General features: G+C 38.9%; 3 protein-coding genes across 4 annotated transcripts; all 3 read left to right on the top strand.

The window, feature by feature from the left end:
- The first annotated feature begins 7 nt into the window (after window positions 1–7).
- On the top strand, window positions 8–3,723 carry LOC135114402 (uncharacterized). The gene is made up of 4 exons (XM_064030305.1): window positions 8–433; window positions 1,347–1,533; window positions 1,869–2,097; window positions 3,665–3,723. The coding sequence occupies exons 1-4, from the start codon at window positions 303–305 to the stop codon at window positions 3,721–3,723; spliced, it is 606 nt and encodes a 201-aa protein (XP_063886375.1). The 5' UTR covers window positions 8–302.
- A 455-nt stretch (window positions 3,724–4,178) lies between these two features.
- LOC135114481 (ionotropic receptor 21a-like) lies at window positions 4,179–11,384 on the top strand. 2 transcript variants are annotated; one of them, XM_064030384.1, is made up of 11 exons: window positions 4,179–4,259; window positions 4,611–4,732; window positions 5,275–5,397; window positions 7,210–7,442; window positions 7,735–7,863; window positions 8,028–8,214; window positions 8,490–8,726; window positions 8,819–9,078; window positions 9,608–9,745; window positions 10,653–10,839; window positions 11,109–11,384. In XM_064030384.1, the coding sequence occupies exons 1-11, from the start codon at window positions 4,196–4,198 to the stop codon at window positions 11,346–11,348; spliced, it is 1,920 nt and encodes a 639-aa protein (XP_063886454.1). In that variant the 5' UTR covers window positions 4,179–4,195; the 3' UTR covers window positions 11,349–11,384. The 2 variants fall into 2 exon arrangements, with proteins under 2 accessions (XP_063886454.1, XP_063886453.1); XM_064030383.1 differs by having other exon boundaries at window positions 7,207–7,442.
- Window positions 11,385–12,832: 1,448 nt separating this feature from the next.
- On the top strand, window positions 12,833–19,863 carry LOC135114480 (uncharacterized). The gene is made up of 10 exons (XM_064030382.1): window positions 12,833–12,921; window positions 13,366–13,487; window positions 14,352–14,474; window positions 15,919–16,572; window positions 16,736–16,922; window positions 17,204–17,440; window positions 17,553–17,812; window positions 18,344–18,481; window positions 19,222–19,408; window positions 19,617–19,863. Exons 4-10 carry the CDS (start codon window positions 16,430–16,432, stop codon window positions 19,854–19,856), a joined length of 1,392 nt encoding a protein of 463 aa, XP_063886452.1. The 5' UTR covers window positions 12,833–12,921; window positions 13,366–13,487; window positions 14,352–14,474; window positions 15,919–16,429; the 3' UTR covers window positions 19,857–19,863.
- The last annotated feature ends 1,100 nt before the right edge of the window (window positions 19,864–20,963 follow it).

Here is a 20,963-nt window from a genome sequence, read left to right as displayed (position 1 = left end):
ATATATGCACGGGTAATGTCTGACAAAATGCAGTCATAATTATATCTTGTTTGCACTGTATTGTGCCAGATACATAACCAAGGTTTACGGAAAAAGCTGGAAAAAGGAATTCCAATTTCATTGGGTTCAAGTGAGGAAAGGAAGTAAACCTTATTTAACAAGAAAGCAGAACAACAATATTTATCGTATGTTTGCTGTTTTTCTTACGCAATCCGAGCATTACTTAATGTACCTTAAACATTCAGGTCTAGGGATTAATTTTTAATGCATTATTTACAAGTTGTTTTCTTTTTAGGGTAACGATGCCTAGTTACGGTAAACACTTCCGTAAATACTACAGTGACTCTGAGTCACCTTTATTTCAAGCTCTGGGAAGCCTTATGAACCCTGGACCTTCACTCATGGAGGGGCTCAAGATGGCGTTGGTGAAAAGGTAACGGAAAGAAAAATAACGATGTAATGCTTTAAAAAGTTTCAGATTAAATGACTGATTCAAAATAAAGTGCAGCAACATAGTAGTCATATCGCGACGCTACAAAGGTTTCAAAAGTAACCAAAATTGTGGGAGAATAACGTAATAACAATAATAACATAATAACACTAGTAACAGTAACACTAATAATAATGGGAATAACAATTGTAATAAATAAATACACACATCTGTATACCAGGCCGTTAGTCCCATATCATACACGTATCATACACTCATACTCGTATTTACATCATTCACACTCTTAGATCTGACGGTCTGTAGTGGAAAGTGGTAGTCTCGTGAATAACCTTACTACACCCTATGCTTTGCACAGCTGGCCACAGACATCTAGAGCAAACATCGACAGCATACATTAGTTTACCCCTGCCCCTTTATAATGAGACCGTTCCCTATCCTACTTCAGTCCTTAGACCACAACAGTTGCAGGGTTCTTCGTACAGAGTGTTCCACATCCTAATTAAATCGATACGACAACAGGTTCTGCCAGATGCCCCCACGCCTCCTACTAGGGATCCACAAGGGAGTCATCGTCATGCATTAACCACTGCCACTCTGTATTCTCCTTCATTGCGCACTGGCGTCACACACTTTTATACTACATCACCATCTTATCAAGTCATCGTGCCACTAAAATAAAGGGTGTATAGAAAAAAAAAACATCACCTGCCTGCAGACAAATCCACCAGTGCTGCTGCACGTTAGCATGATCATGACTTTCGTCTCGCAGATTTGGCCTTTGTTATAACTTACCCAAAGGTGAAAGGGAATAAGCTACACTAGGAAGGATGAAATAAAATTCACCCACATGCATAAGTTCAACGAGAATGAACTTTGATTAATTTTGTTTTCGCAGAACAGGCCATCTAGATCCAAGAAAGTACATTCAGTATGAAATTCTGGACAAGTTTACAGAAGAAGACGGCAGCACCCCTCTGTACGTCGCTCGTGGGTCCGTCTCTCCCACCCCTTCTGGATGGCCAATCCCACACGACGCGCCGTACAAGGCTCACTTGGACAGGTTGATCGTGGCCACCTTGGAGGTGAATCTTGTGGATTATTTCAAATCTGAATCTTCTTTCCTATGTTAAGTATTCCATTAGATGATATATAGATAAATAAATAAATAAATAAATAAATATATATATATATATATATATATATATATATATATATATATATATATATATATATATATATATATATATATATATATATATATATATATATATATATATATATATATATATATATATATATATATATATATATATACACACACACACACACACACACACACACACACACACACACACAGACGTTCTTCATTAAATACTTGAATTCTGACATAGTGCACGATTGAGTGACTTGTCCGCAGGCTGGCCTCTATGATAAGTGGACAGCAGACTTGATGAGGGAGACGAAGCTCAGGAGTCAAAGGAGACAACGGCAACATCACGCTGCAGGTCACGAAGGCCAGGCAGAACCAAAGGCCGTAAATGAGGATGGTCTACCAACCCTCACCATTAACCACACGCAGGGCGCCTTCATCCTCCTCCTGCTGGGTCTCGTCTTTAACACACTCATCTTTTTCAGTGAACTGCTATGTAAAATTTAACTGTAAATAAAATTTGTGATCATAAAACAATAAAATCGAGGACTACTTCACTTTCTTCGCTCCTGGTAATATTTTTATTATAAATATTTTAACTTAACATCCTACTCACTTTTAACACTTTGCAGCTGCGCCATGTGGCCACGCTGTTGCGGCGCGTTAATTTTGAATCAATCAATGAAGCGATCACTGTTCCATAGAAGAATATTCCCGTTTATAGTTCCTTTATATATATATATATATATATATATATATATATATATATATATATATATATATATATATATATATATATATATATATATATATATATATATATATATATATATATAAACAACGATTTCACATTTTCTCTGATGCACAGTGGATTATCTAGTATATTATATATATTTATTATGTTACCTTGCAGTTCTGGGACCCCTATACAAGGAAAAGTGACAATGCCCATACATCAATTCATAAGAAATTTTTTAAAATAAATAATTTACAACAAGCTAATCTGAGTGTGGCCAGAGGTTGTCTTAAAACCCGGGTTACATCAATTTTTTGTATTTAGCATCGTAGGTTCTGTGTGGTTGTTACATCAAGATATGCTGTGCATCACTGGTGTGTTAGCCAATACATAATCATAAGCGAATTTACCAATCTGATCTGAATTTAAGTTTAAATGTTGAAATTTTTTCCCTTAACACTAAATGCATAACTGGCCAGGGAATTTACATTTTCTTCTCTCTGTCAACAATGATTGTCGGTAAGCCACTCACACATATAATTATTACATAATAGGCACAAATGGTTATTCCTTTCTAGACAAGTTTTTTAAACAATATAAGGTTCTCGGATAACGTGACGAACCTGTGAAGAAGACGACTGTTCAGCGTCTGTTGTCCGCGGCCTTGTTCCTCTGCCATGATTAATAATATATATATTTTTTTTCAATGTCCCTAAACGTTTACACCCCTCCTCTGCTCTCACATTATTCCTGAACATTTTAGCTAATGGTCTCACATACTGCCTGACCCTAACACTGTCTATTAACAAATTTAGATCTCAAACAGTATTCTTAGAATTTATCCATAACTACAGAGTTATCATTTCCTGCAAGTTTTCATTTAATCTATACCATTTTGTGAGAAGTATTTTTTATCTGACTGGTGTAATAAACGTCGAGAGCAATGCTTTTCCGGTTCTCACATATTGGTGGCGTCGGCGGGAAAAGGCATATTATTTCGCACCAAGCCATGAAAAAAAAAAAAAAAAAAAAAAAAAAAAAATATATATATATATATATATATATATATATATATATATATATATATATATATATATATATATATATATATATATATATATATATATATATATATATATATATATATGTGATTTGTGAATTTCTAGATTGCAATTTCGTTTAATATCCTAGTCCTAAATTCTTACTGATCTCGAAAAAAATATATACAAAGTTTTATGCACGAAAAAAAAAAAAAAAAAAAAATCCGTTAGGGACGATATTGTTCTTTTAAGTTATTCTTGACTTAATAATTTTATGTCTCTTATAGTATACGTCACACCAGCTGAACTCTGCAACATCAACACTCCTGATGTTGAAGTACCATAAAGTATTTAGTCTGTAGTATGAAATACACAAATTAATCGAAAAGAAGAATTATTATTTGTAAAATATCAATTGCAAGCTTAGAATTATTCCATAGATCTACCAACAAGACATGTCTCTTCGGGATACGAATGGTCAACAGATCCTGAACTCTAATCATGGACGATACGTGCTTTTAATATAAGGTTGATGTGTGTGTGTGTGTGTGTGTGTGTGTGTGTGTGTGTGTGTGTGTGTGTGTGTGTGTGTGTGTGTGTGTGTGTGTGAAAGAGAAAGCCGCGTCCAAAAGATGATTAATTATTACAAAACAGGAATGTTGCACGCAAGTCAATCGATATGCAAAAAACATGCTGATCAATCACACATTTCCTGCACGTGAGGCAGCCTCTGTGAAACACTATATAATCAGGGCTGCGCCGCCACAAGTTAACTGTTTTATCTTCAATGGTGGTGGCCGCTGCAACTGAGCACCAGTATGCTCGTGAAGCTGGTGTTGGTAACTTGTCTTGGCGTCGCAACTGCCCGTCCCAAAATGCGAGGTGGGGTTTGAGAGAGAGAGAGAGAGAGAGAGAGAGAGAGAGAGAGAGAGAGAGAGAGAGAGAGAGAGAGAGAGAGAGAGAGAGAGAGAGAATTTCATTTGCAAAAGAAACTTAATAATGTATATGTGAAATTGTCGATTTTTTAATATATGATACTTGAAACTACTACTATTTATCATACTACTACTACTGCCAATCTAGTACTACAACAACAACAACAACAACAACAACTACTACTACTACTACTACTGCTACTATAAACATAAAAAAAATAGATATTTATAAACATAAATAAATGTATAATTGGACAGTACGACTACAAATAAATAAGTAAATACTGTAAATCAACAGATGGTCAGGAGCTGGTCCTGCATACTGGTGGTGCAGCAGAATTAATGCGGAGTCCACTAAACGCTTCGTGTACCACCATCGCCGTAACAGACAGTACTACCACTCCTCCAGACGCTGTAAAGGTAAACAGCGTGTATTGTTTGCTATGTTAATACTAGAAGCCTTTGCGTGAAAGACTGGTCGGCAGGAATAAGGTGTGTTGAAATTACTATTACTGAAAAAATAAAAAAATGTATTTCATGTATTCCTTCCTCCAACGTGACATCACGCTCTCAGTCTTTTTTTTTTGCTCTTCTGTTCCACTTATGATGTCACCCTTGTACATCGTTATTTGTCCCAATACTGTCCCTGAACACGGAACCAGTTTTTAAAATTTTCATACGATTCTGCAGCCAAGTGTGATCAACATAATCCACAAACTCCCTAGTGACCCATTTACACCCGACTCACCAACATAACAGTTCATCTTACTACTCAGGCTGGCATTGATGTCAAGCAGGCAACTAACGAATTACAGTACCTATGTTAAAGAAAATTTTTCTTGTCGTTCATGTGGGTCCGACTCAGCCAAAACAAAGCACCGGATCACCAGAGACAACGGTCTGAATCTGGTCCGAATTAGTTACACATACAATACTCTCCTTAATATTTGTATGATTTGCAGGATCTGCTCGAAAAATCAGCGTTGGACCAGTGGCAAGTGATGGCAACATTTGAGGTGAATTTAGAGAAGAGAAACACCACCATTACTGATCGCCTGTCGAAGTTGATCCCCTTAGCACGTCAAGTAGGTAACTCAGAACAGTTTGCCCATGTGATGTACTTTACTAAGTACTTTTCTGCCTGTTTATAGTATGGCAGAGGAATAGGAGACATGGATACTTATGCACCACTCATACAGGTAAATGTACAGAACAGTTTTATTTAAAGGGCGCGGCTTACAAAAAAAAAAAAAAAAAAACTAAATGTGTAAGCCTTTATAGAGTATAGTCACAAAAGGTTTATGAGAAATGTTAAAGTGTCTTCAAACAATTCAAGTCAAAGGTAAGGATAAATACAGGGGACAGGGAGTTCCAGAGTTTATTAATAAAAAAAAAAAATATTGTTAATACTGGTTAGCTCCTGGTTTGGGGAGATGGACAGAATAGGGTAGAAAAGTAGAAAGCCTTGTACGGCGAGGGATCGGAAGCGGAGAGGTAGGCAGTGAGCAAGACCAGCAGAGCAGTTAGAATGAAAGAAAAGACAGAAGATAGCAAGAGATACGACCTTCCGGAGAAAAGAGCGAAGCTGAAGGAGAGAATTTGATAAGACAATATACTTTTGTTTCCACCATGTTCAAGAGAGCAGTAGTAGTGGAAACCCTTATATATATATATATATATATATATATATATATATATATATATATATATATATATATATATATATATATATATATATATATATATATATATATATATATATATATATATATATATATATATATATATATATATATATATATATATATATATATATATATATATATATATATATATATATATATATATAAGGGTTAAGCGTACTCCATGCATGAGCGGATACAATTAGCATCTGTAAGATAAGCAAAATTGGCGGATGCGGCTTAAAATGCTAACTTCATGAAATCTGTTTCAGCGAGAGACGAGCTGTGGATTTTCCAATTCAAATGAGTAAAAGAAAGACCGAAAACGTTTGCTGTAGAAGACGAAGGCAATTGCGCTTCACTGAAAAAGATGGGATAGTTATTTGGAGGGTTGTTTCGAGTTGATACATGGAGGAATTCGGTTTCTAGGCATTAAACAACACACGCTGCACTTATTGCTCTATGTCGTGGAGGTCAGTGAAGGGAGAAGAAAGCGGCATTGGTGATAAAAATTGAAGTATCCAAGAATGGATACCCTGGCAAAAGGGAAAAATCAGGATGAGGCCCACTTTGGAAATAAAATAGAAAAAAAAATATATATAGTTAGAAGAGTTAGGAGCAAGATATACAGCACAGATATATAGTCGGAGAGGAGTGGTAGAAAATTTGAAAGATTCATGAGTGCAGGTATGAGATGCAACATCCAGCTTCGGACAGAAAGTGATGACAGAGACAATAGGAGAGGAAAGATAACGGATTAATGTCAGTAGCCTCAGACGCCTGTGTTTCGGTGAAGAACTGAAGGAAAAAAAAAAAGTTTAACAGGTAGGTAATTAGATCTAAGGCCGTAAATGTTACAGATGTTCATGTAGAAAAAGTTGAGTGCGTGACAATATCAATCGAAACTAGTGTATAACATCTACTTAGGTCAATGCTTATGAGGCCTCTCTGGGAGCAATCATAGTTTCGGAAACTGTCTACTGTTCCTCTTTGTGGGGCGTAAATCATGAGACGACATCGTAAAATACAACTTGGCGGTAAGATCCTTACACTGTTGGATGATGAGAGTAGATAGTGATGAGGATGAGGTGACAGTCATAGAGTGGCAGTTCGCTATATCACTCATGGATGGAAGGACAATATTGTTTATCTCCGTATTATTGTTAGCGAAGTTGTACTGTTGCCAGAGACAGCCAGAGTGTCCTCTTTCAGCAGGCGCGTCAGCTGTCGTGGTGCTCGATGGTGGTGGTGGTGAGTCTCGATCCTGACTTTCTCATCGCATTCGCGGAGTGGTCTCTGAAGGGAAGGCTGCTGGTGTGGACCACCAAGCTGCTGGTGGTGAGCCGCCTGACAAATACGCAGCTCCAGGACCTTCTGCCCGCCCACTGGACTTTCTCCATGATGAACACAGTGTTTCTCAACATGGAGGGCGACGCTGAGCAGCCCCGGTAGTGATGTATTGCCATTTGTATTGATATATGTATGTACAGGAAAGCCTCCATCTCGTACATACGTTGTTCATCACTGCCACAACACGCTGGACAAACATGATCTAATATTGTGAAGTATGGCTGGAAGTTGCACCGAGCGTGGAGTAACTGATTCATTTAATATGATGCCATTTAATTTCATGGCGGTGAAACAGCTGCGGCTGTAATATATACATTCCTATCTAGTAATTATTTCACAACAGGTGTGGTGTAATGTATGTGTCGATTACAGTCTTATGGATATGTGCAGGTGTGGTATGTACACGTACTTGCCGTACAGCAAAGGTGGCTCCCAGATGGTGAAGATCGCCTTCTGGACACCAGCTCACGGCTTCAAACACCTCTCTTCTGTCTCCTTTTTCCAGGACAAATTCCAAAAGTTTGTTGGTCCAAATAACAGTTAAACGCTAAACCTTCACTCTTTTACTTCTCATTGATATTTACTTTTAATAATTAACTGGCAAACTTTGAATATTGAGAATTCTTAGAAATCTTGTACAGAGCCTTTTTCGTTAACTACTATTGCAATGGACGCTTTTAAAGTTTCTACGGAGCCAAAGTGAACGTGACATCCGAACCCTACATGCCTTACTGGGACGAGGAAGAGGTGCTGGCCGCTGATGGTTCCAAGACAATCGTGTACCGTGGCTCTGACTACCGCATGGTGGATGCTATTGCCTCGGCTCTTAATTTTACTGTCCGCGTCCTTCCGACGTCATCGTGGACTGAGGTGAGTTGTTAAGTTACATCATGTGATTCCACCATTTAGATACTAAGTCAAATAAACAGATAGTTGGTTCTATGAACGGCTAACCATTTGATTAATGTGTTGACTCAACTGTGACTAACCTCTTCCCATAATGGAAAAAAAAAAAAAAAACGACAGTTTTGCAGACAACTCCAGTCACTTAAACAAAAACATGTAAGTTTGCTCAAGACCTGGAAATTTTGTTTCGTTACTCTAATTCTATTACGTAACTATTGATGTGTAATTTCCCTTTCAAGGTAACAAGACTGGTGGAGGAGAAGACTTCACTGATATCTCCAATTATTCATAATATCATACCAGAGCGCATCGAAAAATTTGACTTCACTTATTTATATGAAAATTCATATTCGTCATTTGGCATGGCTAAACCCAACCTGGAGCCTCGATGGAAGAGCGTTTACTATCCTCTGTCTACTGGAGTGTGGATAGCAGTGATTGGACATGTCGTCTTCTTTCCATTCCTTTTGTGGCAGGTAAAAAAAAATTGTTCGTTATCAACTGTCAACTGCACAGTGCTATATAGTGCTATAAACATCATAAATCTACTAAACACCGTATTCCACAGCTCATTCGTGCAGGACATGATGGAGACACAGACGTGAGTGTGGGGGCAGTGTTCCAGGACATGGTGGGGATGCTGCTCGGCCAGAACCTTCCTCACCGGTTGTCCTACACCTCCTCCAGCAGGGTTCTGGTGGCTGCCTGGCTGATGTTCGCTCTCATCCTCGGATTGGCCTACCGGGGCAACTTGACTGCCTCTCTCACCCTGCCCAAGTATCCACCGCGCCCAGAGACACTCAAGGAAATCGTCGACAGTGTTGACATGTAATGTGTGCTAGTAATTGTTTTGTACGTTCAGGGCCGAGAAGACATTTTTCTTTTAGAAATATAATGGATACTAAAGAAAAAATCTATGTTACAATAATTTTATTATTTATTGTTTCCACTTATAATGAAAAAGAAAACGAAAGAAAGAGGTAGGGAGGAGAGGGAGATTTACGTTTAAATGTGTGTGGACATATGTATGTGGCGGACAGAGAAAACATAACCACGGGTGATGTCTGCCAAAATGCAGTGACAACTACACCTAGTCTGCACTGCTTTCTGTGCCAGATATAAGTAACCAAGGTTTACCGATAAAGCCTGAGAAAGGTGTTCCAAATCTATTCGATCGAAGTGAGGAAAGAAAGTAATCCTTATTTAACATGAGATGGAATGCCGAAAGCATGGCAGCAATATTGGTCATAAGTTTACTGTTTTTTTTATGTAAACAGAGTATTACTTAATGTACTGTAAACATTCAGGTCTAGGGATTAATTTTTAATGCATTATTCACAGACTGGTTTCTTTTTAGGGTAACGATGCCTAGTTACGGTAAACACTTCCGTAAATTCTACAGTGACTCTGAGTCTCCATTATTTCAAGCTCTGGGAAGCCTTATGAACCCTGGACCTTCACTCATGGAGGGGCTCAAGATGGCGTTGGTGAAAAGGTAACGGAAAGAAAATAACGATGTAATGCTTTAAAGAGTTGCAAATTAATTGACTGATCTAAAATAAAATGCCGCAACACAGTAGTCATATCGCGACGCTACAAAGGTTTCAAAAGTAACCAAAATTGTGGGAGAATAACATAATAGTTCAGTATAATAATAATGATAATAAAAATAATAACAGTAACAATAATAATAATGGGAATACCAACTTTAATAAACAAATCCATACATTTGTATACTAAGCCGTCAGTGCTATGTTCGGTGACCGAGACAAAGTATCACAAAATTCTTATATCATTCACACGTTTAGCTCTGACGGTCTCCAGTGGAAAGTGATAGTCTCGACCCCAGGACCTTATGCTTATCACAACTGGCCACAGACTTCTACAGCAAACCTCGACAGCATACACTGATCCACCCCAGCCCCTTCATAATGAGACCGTTCCCTGTCCTACTCCTGTTTTTAGACCAAAACAGATGCATGGTTCTTCCTGCGGAGTGCTCCGCACCCTAACTGAATCCACACGAGAATGGGTTCTTCCACATGCGCCCGCACCTCCTACCAGGGGTCGACAAGACAGTGTCATGCACTAACCACTGCCGCTTTCCTTTCACCTCTATTATGAGCTGGCGTCACACTCTTTTACACTCCATGACCACCTCATCAAGTCATCGTGCGACTGAAATATATTGAAACTAGCTATTGTACAGGAAAGACATAATCTGCCTGTAGTCAAATCCACCAATTCTGCTGCACACTGGCATGATCGTGCCCCTGGTCTCAGACAGGGTCTAATCTGTACAAGGAAATAAATTTTTTTGAATGAAGAAAAGTTCAGCCTGTTGCATAAGTTCAACGAGTATGTTGTACACAAATAAACAGTAAATAATTTTGTTTTCACAGAAGCAGCCATCTAGATGCAAGAAAGTACATTCAGCATGGAATTCTTGATAAATTTACGGAGAAAGACGGCAGCACCCCTCTGTACGTCACTCGTGGATCCGTCTCTCCCACCCCTTGTGGATGGCCAATCCCACACGACGCGCCGTACAAGGCTCACTTGGACAGGTTGATCGTGGCCACCTTGGAGGTGAATCTTGTAGATTACTTCAAATCTGTTTTTTTTATGTCTATATTAAGCATTTTCACTAGAAACAAAGTGTGATTATATATATATATATATATATATATATATATATATATATATATATATATATATATATATATATATATATATATATATATATATATATATATATATATATATATATATATATATATATATATATATATATATAAACGTTATTCATTAAATACCCGAATTCTGAAATAGTGCACGATTGAGTGACTTGTCCACAGGCTGGCCTCTATGATAAGTGGACAGCAGACTTGATGAGGGAGACGAAGCTCAGAAGTCAGAGGAGACAACGGCAACGTCACGCTGCAGGTCACGAAGGCCAGACAGAACCAAGGGGCGTAAATGAGGATGGTCTACCAACCCTCACGATTAACCACACGCAGGGCGCCTTCATCCTCCTCCTGCTGGGTCTCGTCTTTGATATACTCGTATTTTCCAGTGAGCTGCTATGTAAGATTTAACGGTTCAAATAAAATCTGTGGCCATTAAACAATAAAATCGAGGACTACTTCACGGAAAATAATATAGAGATTTCTCCGTTCTTGATAGTACATGTATATATATATATATATATATATATATATATATATATATATATATATATATATATATATATATATATATATATATATATGAAGGAACTATACTGAACTATGCAACAGTGGTCACTTTACTGATTGATTTAAAATTAAGGTGCCGCGAGAGCGCAGCCATATGGCGCCGCTACAAAATTTTAAAAGCAAATAAGACAGTCGGACAAAATATTTATAATAAGAAAACAAAAAATTGTGGTTAAGCTAGGAATTGGGACTAGAGAATTCAGAGAGGATGCCGTCATGGCGGCTGCATCCCGCGATCCTCTAGCCTGCCTAAACTTGCCGTCTTCCTGTCCTGAGTCCTAGGCACCGAACACTTGGCACTGAAGCCAGAGACACATTTTGATATCAGCTTAAGAGGTGCTATAGAAAGATTTTTTCCAATATCAATGTGAAAGTGTTACTCTAAATTTATGGACCGTGGAAAGGCGGGCGGCCTCGTAGCCCATGGAATACACCTGATAGTGAAAATTTCCAACGGTAATCAGAATACGTATTTTGAAGGACTCTCTGCTGATGTGCATTATCCATCAAAATAAACCTTATTATACATATTTTTTAATTTGAAATAATAATTATGATGGAAAAGTAACTAACGGATGATGGCATGTGATGCCGACGAATGTGAACAATATTTCTTAACTTCTAATTCTTCTTATTCTTGGAAAAAAAAAAAAAAGAAATCCGATATAAAATGCCAAGGAAGTGCATCTAAATATACTAAAATATTTTTTAGGTGCCTGTTCAGAAAAAAAAAAAAAAACATGCCGAAAAACAAAAAAATACCGATTACTAAGGCCATTACATCTTGTATAGTATATGGTACATCAGCTGAACTCTGCAGTAACAACTCTTGGATGATGAAGTACCTTATGATATTTAATTTCTGGTATAAAGCACATAAATGAACGGAAAACATGATTAAATGTTTGTAAAATATCAACCTTAGAAATCATTCCATACATCTACCAACAACATGTATGTGTATCTATTCGGAATACGAATGGTCAACAGACCCTACCATCTAACCATAGACGATATGTGCTTTTCTCTTAATAGAGGGTTGATGAGAAAATTAAGAACTCAGACTTGTGTGTGTGTGTGTGTGTGTGTGTGTGTGTGTGTGTCTTTAAGTGTGTGTGTGTGTGTGTGTGTGTGTGTATGAAAGAGGGAGCCGTGCGTCTAAGAGATGTTTAATTATTACAAAACGCGAACATTGACAAAAGCCAATTAATATGCATAAAACATGCTGGTGAATCACACGTTTTCTGCACGTGGGGCAGCCTCTGTGAAACACTATATAATCAGGGCTGCGCTGCCACGAGTTAACTGTTTTAGCTTCAATGGTGGTGGCCGCTGCAGCCGAGCACCAATATGCTCGTGAAGCTGGTGCTGGTAACTTGTCTTGGAGTCGCAACTGTCAGTCACAAAATGCGAGGTGAGGTCTGATGAGAGAGAGAGAGAGAGAGAGAGAGAGAGAGAGAGAGAGAGAGAGAGAGAGAGAGAGAGAGAGAGAGAGAGAGAGAGAGAGAGAGAGAGAGAGAGAGAGAGAGAGAGAGAGAGAGAGAGAGAGAGAGAGAGAGAGAGAGAGATGCTCATACTGCTACTACTGCTCATCTACTTCTGCTGCTATCACTGCTGCTATTGCTATTACTAGTACTACTACTTCTAGTACTACTACTACTACTACTACTACTACTACTACTACTACTACTACTACTATTACTACTACTACTACTACTACTACTACTACAACTACATCTATTACTACAAATACTAATACTACTAATACAATTACAAATAAATAAATAAATAATAATAAACAAATGTATAATTGGGAAGGACTACTATAAACAAATAAGTAAATACTGTGAATGAACAGGCGGCCAGGAGCTCGTCCTACATACTGGTGGTGCAGCAGAATTAATGTGGAGTCCACCAAACGCTTTGTGCACCACCATCGCCATAACGGACAGTACCACCACTGCTTCAGACGTCGTGAAGGTAAACAGTGTGTATCGTATGGTTAAGGTGACCAGAGGCTCGCTTTTTGGCGGGACAGTCTCGCTTTCTTAACGTCTGTCCCGCTTGTAGCAAAATGTCCCGGTTTTTTAATGCTTGTCCCGCTTTTACGTGGTCGTCCCACTTCAGATGGAAAAGTAGTAATGTTATGAAACTTTACTATTTCATTAGCTGTTTATTAACTTTGTAGTGTACTCGAGAGAGAGAGAGAGAGAGAGAGAGAGAGAGAGAGAGAGAGAGAGAGAGAGAGAGAGAGAGAGAGAGAGAGACGGTGAGGCAGGTGGTTGTCCTGATTTCCGTCTTTTCCAGCAAATTATCAGTGTTTTGCGGTAACTGTATAAAAAAATCACAAATAATATCGTTAAGTTTTCTTTCATTCTAACTCACCTCAAATAAGTAATGCAAGCAAACTGAAGCAGTATATATATAATAATAATAAATGTCCCGCTTTTAACTCCAAAAAAATCTCGTGTGTGGAATTTACTATTACTGGTAAAGAGAGAGAAAAAAAAGTGTATTTCTTTGATTCCTTCCTCTAACGTGCCATGGCGCCCTCGTTATATTTTGGCTCATCTGTTCCACTTATGATGGCACCCTTCTACATTGTTATTTGTCCATTTACACCCGACTCACCAACCCAACAGTTTAACCCACCAATCAGGCTGGCACTGATGTCAAGCAGGCAACTAACGAATTACAGGTAATCTATGTTAAATCTGTTTATTGTGGTTCTTATGGATCCGAATCAGCCAAAAGAAAGCCCCGGATCTCCCGAGACAATGGTCTGAATCTTTTGGAAATTAGTTATGCATACAATACTCTGCCTAATATTTGTATGATTTGCAGGATCTGTTCGGAAAATCAGCGTTGGACCAGTGGCAAGTGATGGCAACATTTGAGGTGACTTTAGAGAAGAGAAACACCACCATTACTGATCGCCTGTCGAAGTTGATCCCCTTAGCACGTCAAGTAGGTAACTCAGAACAATTTGCCCATGTGATGTACTTTACTAAAAACCTTTCCGCCTATTAATTACATGGCAGACGAATAGACGACATGGGTACTTACATACCTCTCATACAGGTAACAGTACAAAACAGTGTTATTTAGTGTAAAAAGGGGCTCTTTGATGAGAGAGAGAGAGAGAGAGAGAGAGAGAGAGAGAGAGAGAGAGAGAGAGAGAGAGAGAGAGAGAGAGAGAGAGAGAGAGAGAGAGGGCAAACAATGACTAACACGACTTGATAGAAAAACAGTAAGAACATCTACCACAAGAGCATTAAAATGGTCAGAAAGGAAACTCTAGTTGAATTTATAGAGAGGAAAACATCAAGCATGTTGGGCGCATCTCCAAGATGATCAGGGGAAATGGTTGGTCGCTGCACTTATTGCCATGTCGTGGAGAATGGTGGATAGTAAAGTTACAAGCCAGTTCACCAGTTTAGTCTGTGAAAGGAGAAGAAAGCCACATTGGTGATGAAAACTGAGGTCTCCAAGGTTGGTGATCTACGCGAAAGGGAAGAGTAAGGATGTCCTCCACTGTGGAAGTCAAATAGGAAAAAAAAAAAAAAATATGGTAAGAGGAGTTAGGAGCGAGGTATACAGCACAGATATATTTAGTTTGAGAGTGACTGGAATCGAACTCAGAGGTAGAAAATTTGGAAGATTGAAGAGTGTAGGTATGAGATACAACATCCAGGTGTGCTTTGAAAGTAAGGACAGAGAAAGTAGGAGGGGCAGAGAGAATAGGAGTGACAGGGATTAATGTCAGTAGCCTCAGACGCATGTGTTTCGATGAGGAATAGAAGAAATGTGACGTTCTACAGACTGATAATTAGATTTAAGGGCGCGAATGTTGCAGAAGTTAATGTAGAAAAAAGACAATATCGGTCGAAAGTAGAAGAGCAGTCTGACCTGAAGACATTTCTGGTCCCTCCCTAGATGTGGATTCAGATGCTGATGTTGGAGTAGCTATTTTGAGTTTTGAGTGAAATGTGTATGTGCGTTAGGTGCATGTAGTGTTCTGTGAAGTAATAAGGTTATCTTTAGAGGGCAGACAGTGACTGCCCCATTGTTCAGTGAAGCGCAACGGGAAGTTCACAGGTGGATCAAAAATAAGTTCACAACATCCACTTAGGCCAATATTTAAGAGGCCCCGCTGGGAGGTAATATTAGTTTCTGCACATGTCTACTGTCTCCTTGTGTAGCGTAAACGATGTGAAGGTATCGTAAGTACTACTTGGGGGTAAGACTCTTACACTACTGGATGATGCGAGTAGATACTGATGAGGATGAGGTGGCAGTCAGGACGTTCGCTATATCACTCATGGGTGGAGGGACAATATTGTTTATCGCCGTATTATTGTTAGCGAAGTTGCACTGTTGCCAGAGACAGCCAGCGTGTCTCCGTCAGCAGGTGCGTCAGCTGTCGTGGTGCTCGATGGTGGTGGTGGTGAGTCTCGATCCTGACTTTCTCATCGCATTCGCCGAGTGGTCTCTGAAGGGAAGGCTGCTGGAGTGGACCACCAAGCTGCTGGTGGTGAGCCGTCTGACAATTACGCAGCTCCATGACCTTCTGCCCGCCCACTGGACTTTCTCCATGATGAACACAGTGTTTCTCAACATGGAGGGCAACACTGAGCAGCCCCGGTAGTGATGTATTGCCATTTGTATTGATATATGTATGTACAGGAAAGCCTCCATCTCGTATATTCGTTGTTCATCACTGCCACAACACGCTGGACAAACATGATGTAATAATGTGAAGTATTGCTGGAAGTTGCACCGAGCGTGGAGTAACTGATTTATTTAAGATGATGCCATTTAATTTCATGGCGGTGAAACAGCTGCGGCTGTAATATATACATTCCTATCTAGTAATTATTTCACAACAGGTGTGGTGTAATGTATGTGTCGATTACAGTCTTATGGATATGTGCAGGTGTGGTATGTACACGTACTTGCCGTACAGCAAAGGTGGCTCCCAGATGGTGAAGATCGCCTTCTGGACACCAGCTCACGGCTTCAAACACCTCTCTTCTGTCTCCTTTTTCCAGGACAAATTCCAAAAGTTTGTTGATCCAAATAACTGTTAAACGGGAAAGCTTCATTCTTTTACTTCTCATTAATATTTAATTTTAGTAACCTACTGGCAAATTTTGAACATTGAGAATTTTTAGAAATCTTGCACAGAGCCTTTTCGTTAAATACTATTGCAATGGACGCTTTTAAAGTTTCTACGGTGCCAAAGTGAACGTGACATCCGAACCCTACATGCCTTACTGGAACGAGGAAGAGGTGCTGGCCGCTGATGGTTCCAAGACAATCGTGTATCGTGGCTCTGACTACCGCATGGTGGATGCTATTGCCTCAGCTCTTAATTTTACTGTCCGCGTCCTTCCGACGTCATCGTGGACTGAGGTGAGTTGTTGAGTTACATCATGTGATCCCACCATTTAGATGCACCATTCGGATGTTAAGTCACTTAAACAAACAGTTTGTTGCACGAACGGCTAATCATTTGAATAATCTTTTGAATTAACTATGACTAACCTTTTCCCATGATGGGGGAAAAAACTGCACTTTCTTAGACAATTCCAGTCAATTAAACAAAAACATGTAAGTTTCCTCAAGACATGGAAATTTTGTTTCGTTACTCTAATTCTATTACGTATCTACTAATGAGTAATTTCCCTTCCAAGGTAACAAGACTGGTGGAGGAGAAGACTTCACTGATATCTCCAATTCTTCATAGCATCATACCAGAGCGGGTCGAAAAGTTTGACTTCACTTACTTATATGAAAATGCATATTTTTCATTTGGCATGGCTAAACCTGATCTGGAGCCAAGATGGAAAAGCATCTACTATCCTCTGTCTACTGGAGTGTGGACAATAATGATGGGGCATGTTGTCTTCTTTCCATTTCTTTTGTGGCAGGTAAAAAAAAATATTCATTATCAACTCACAACTGTACTCTTGATAAACTCTTAGCAACTCTTGACAACTCTTGACAAACATCATAAATCTACTAAAACATTGTATTCCACAGTTCATTCGTGCAGGACATGATGGACACACAGATGTGGGTGTGGGGGCAGTGTTCCAGGACGTGGTGGGGATGCTGCTCGGCCAGAACCTTCCTCGCCGGCTGTCCTACACCTCCTCCAGCAGGGTTCTGGTGGCTGCCTGGCTGGTGTTCGCTCTCATACTCGGACTGGCCTACCGGGGCAACTTAACTGCCTCTCTCACCCTGCCCAAGTATCCACCGCGCCCAGAGACACTCAAGGAAATCGTCGACAATGTTGACATGTAATGTGTGCCGGTAATTGTTTTGTACGTTCAGGGCCGAGAAGAAATTCATCCATCCTAGAAGTATAGTAGGTATTAAAGAAATGATCTTGATTACAATGATATTGTTTTTTTTTATTACTATTTATAATGAGAAAGAGAAAGAGAGAGAGAGAGAGGGGAGGGAGAATTATGTTTAAATGTGTGTGGACATACTCGTACGTATATGGCGGACAGAAAAAAAAAACATAAATATGGGCGATATTTGCCAAATGCAGTAATAATTACAGTTAGATTGCACGGTATTCTGTGTCAGATACAAGTAACCAAGGTTCACCGATAAAGCCTGGGAAAGGCGCCCCATTCCCATTCGGTCGAAGCAAGGAAAGAAAGCAATCCTTATTTAACATGAGATAGAATGCCGAAAGCATGGCAACAATATTTATCATATGCTTATTGTTTTTCTTATGGAATCCAAGTATTAATGTACTGTAAACATTCAGGTCTAGGGATGAATTTTTATGCATTATTCACAGACTGGTTTCTTTTCAGGATAACCATGCCTAGTTACGGTAAACACTTCCGTAAATTCTACAGTGACTCTGAGTCTCCATTATTTCAAGCTCTGGGCAGCCTTATGAACCCTGGACCTTCACTGATGGAGGGGCTCAAGATGGCGTTGGTGAAAAGGTAAGGGACAGAATAATAACGATGTAATGCTTTAAAGAATTGCAGATCAATTGACTGATTTAAAATAAAGTGTTGCAACATAGTAGTAATATTGCGACACTAAGAAGTTTTGAAAGGTAACCAAAATTTTGGCAGAGTAATAAAATAGTAATAATAATGAAATTATAACAGTAACAATAAAAATGTGAACTTATAATTATTGATAAGGATGATAGGTGGAAATAGGTAGGTATATTTCATACAGGGACTGCCACGTGAAGGCCTGATGGCTTCTTGCAGCTTCCCTTATTTCTTATGTTCTCATGTTTTAATAATGGGAATAACAATTGTAAAAAACAAATCTAGATGTACTCACGCCTTGTACCAGTGGTCGACGAGACAGTTTCATCGTCATGCACTAACCACTGCCGCTCTTCATTCATTCACCTCTATTACGCACTGGCGTCACTCTCTTTTACAGTGGACGACCACCTTATCAAGTCATCGTGCAACTGAAATACAGTAAAAATCTATCTATTGTAAAGCAATGACGTCATTTGCTTGCAGTGAAATCCACCAATACTCCTGCACATTGGCATGATCATGCCTTTCGTCTCAGAGATTTGGCAGTTGTAATAACTAACGCAAAGGTGACAGAGATTAAGCAGCGCATGGAAGTAAATCTTTTTTTGGATGAGATAAAATTCACCCGCATGCGTAAGTACAGCGAGTATAAATATTGAATAACTTTGTTTTCACAGAAGAGGCCATCTAGATGCAAGAAAGTACATTCAGTACGAAATTCTGGACAAGTTTACGGAGAAAGACGGCAGCACCCCTTTTTACGTCACCCGTGGGTTCGTCTCTCCAACCCCGTGTGGATGGCCAATCCCGCACGATGCGCCATACAAGGCTCACTTGGACAGGTTGATCGTGGCCACCTTGGAGGTGACTCTTGTGGATTATTTCAAATTTGAATTTTCATCTCAAATCTGAATTTTCATATATATATATATATATATATATATATATATATATATATATATATATATATATATATATATATATATATATATATATATATATATATATATATAAATTCTACATTAAATACTTTAATTCTGACATAATGCACGATTGAGTGACTTGTCCACAGGCTGGCCTCTATGATAAGTGGACAGCAGACTTGATGAGGGAGACGAAGCTCAGGACTCAGAGGAGACAACGGCAACGTTACGCTGCAGGTCACCAAGGCCAGGCAGAACCAAAGGCCGTAAATGAGGATGGTCTACCAACCCTCACCATTAACCACACGCAGGGCGCCTTCATCCTCCTCCTGCTGGGTTTCGTCTTTAACACACTCATTTTTTCCAGTGAGCTGCTTTGTAAGATTTAACTGAAAATATAATCTGTGATCATTCAACAATAAAATCGAGGACTACTTCACGGATAAATATACATATTTTTCTCTTTTGGGTAGTATATATATATGAAGAATTTGAAAATTAAGGCGCCGCGAGAGCGCATCCATAGAAAGCGCCGCTACAAAATACTAAAAGCAAATAAGATGGCCGATTAAAATAATTTTAATAAAAAAAAACAAATTTGTGGTTAAGCTAGGAAGTGGAACTCTAGAATTCAGATAGGACGCTGTCATGGCGGCCGCATCCCGCGATCCCATAGCTTGTTTAAACTTGCCGTTTTCCTCTCCTGAGTCATAGGCACCGAACGCCCCAGCCTCATTTTGATATCAGCTTAAGAGCTGCTATAGAAAGATTTTTTCCAATACCAATATAAAAAGTGTTAATCGCTAAATTTAGGGACAGTGGAAATGCGGGCTGCTTCGTAGGTCATGGAATGCAACTGATAGAGTGAAACTTTAAAACGGTGATCAGAATACTTATTTTAAAGGACTCCCTGCAGATGTTCATTATTATAAGGCTTATTATACATAATGTTAAGTCTGAAATAATAATTATGCTGGAGAGTAAGTAACGGTAACAGAAATATAGCGGATGATGACATCCAATGTCGACGCACGTCAACAATATTCTTAAACATCTTGAAAAAAAAAAAAAAGATATCAATTGCCAATAAATTATGTCTGAATACATTCATTAGGTGTCTAATACAGAAAATACATGCCGGAAAACAAAACATATCGATTACAAAGGGACGTTACATCTTGTATAGTATACACCACGCCAGCTGAACTCTGCAGTATCAACACTCTTGGATGATGAAGTATTATATAATACTTAGTCTCTGATATAAGGTATATAAATGAAAGGAAAACGTGATTTAGTGTTTGTAAAATATCAATTACAAGCTTAGAAATTATTCCATACATCTACCAACAAGACGTATCTATTCGGGATACGAATAGTCAACAGATACTGCCATCTAACCATGGACGATAAGTGCTTTTCTTTTAATAAAGGGTTCATGAGTGAACCTGCTTATTTAAATAAGAACTCAGACCTATAGTGTGTGTGTGTGTGTG

Source organism: Scylla paramamosain, chromosome 27, assembly GCF_035594125.1.
Source record: "Scylla paramamosain isolate STU-SP2022 chromosome 27, ASM3559412v1, whole genome shotgun sequence".
NCBI lineage: Eukaryota > Metazoa > Arthropoda > Malacostraca > Decapoda > Portunidae > Scylla > Scylla paramamosain.
This window is presented reverse-complemented; position numbering and strand designations above follow the sequence as displayed.

What these genes read in the sequence shown, in the direction of transcription:
- LOC135114402 (XM_064030305.1), top strand. Translation starts at nt 303, where the DNA reads ATGCCTAGTTACGGTAAACACTTCCGTAAATACTACAGTGACTCTGAG. An exon ending in TGATCGTGGCCACCTTGGAG is followed by an intron (nt 1,534 to 1,868) that starts GTGAATCTTGTG and finishes ACTTGTCCGCAG; the next exon opens with GCTGGCCTCTATGATAAGTG. An exon ending in CTTTTTCAGTGAACTGCTAT is followed by an intron (nt 2,098 to 3,664) that starts GTAAAATTTAAC and finishes TGTCTCTTATAG; the next exon opens with TATACGTCACACCAGCTGAA.
- LOC135114481 (XM_064030383.1), top strand. Translation starts at nt 4,196, where the DNA reads ATGCTCGTGAAGCTGGTGTTGGTAACTTGTCTTGGCGTCGCAACTGCC. An exon ending in TGCCCGTCCCAAAATGCGAG is followed by an intron (nt 4,260 to 4,610) that starts GTGGGGTTTGAG and finishes GTAAATCAACAG; the next exon opens with ATGGTCAGGAGCTGGTCCTG. An exon ending in TTCCAGGACAAATTCCAAAA is followed by an intron (nt 7,864 to 8,027) that starts GTTTGTTGGTCC and finishes ACGCTTTTAAAG; the next exon opens with TTTCTACGGAGCCAAAGTGA.
- LOC135114480 (XM_064030382.1), top strand. Translation starts at nt 16,430, where the DNA reads ATGGATATGTGCAGGTGTGGTATGTACACGTACTTGCCGTACAGCAAA. An exon ending in TTCCAGGACAAATTCCAAAA is followed by an intron (nt 16,573 to 16,735) that starts GTTTGTTGATCC and finishes ACGCTTTTAAAG; the next exon opens with TTTCTACGGTGCCAAAGTGA. An exon ending in ATCGTCGACAATGTTGACAT is followed by an intron (nt 17,813 to 18,343) that starts GTAATGTGTGCC and finishes GTTTCTTTTCAG; the next exon opens with GATAACCATGCCTAGTTACG.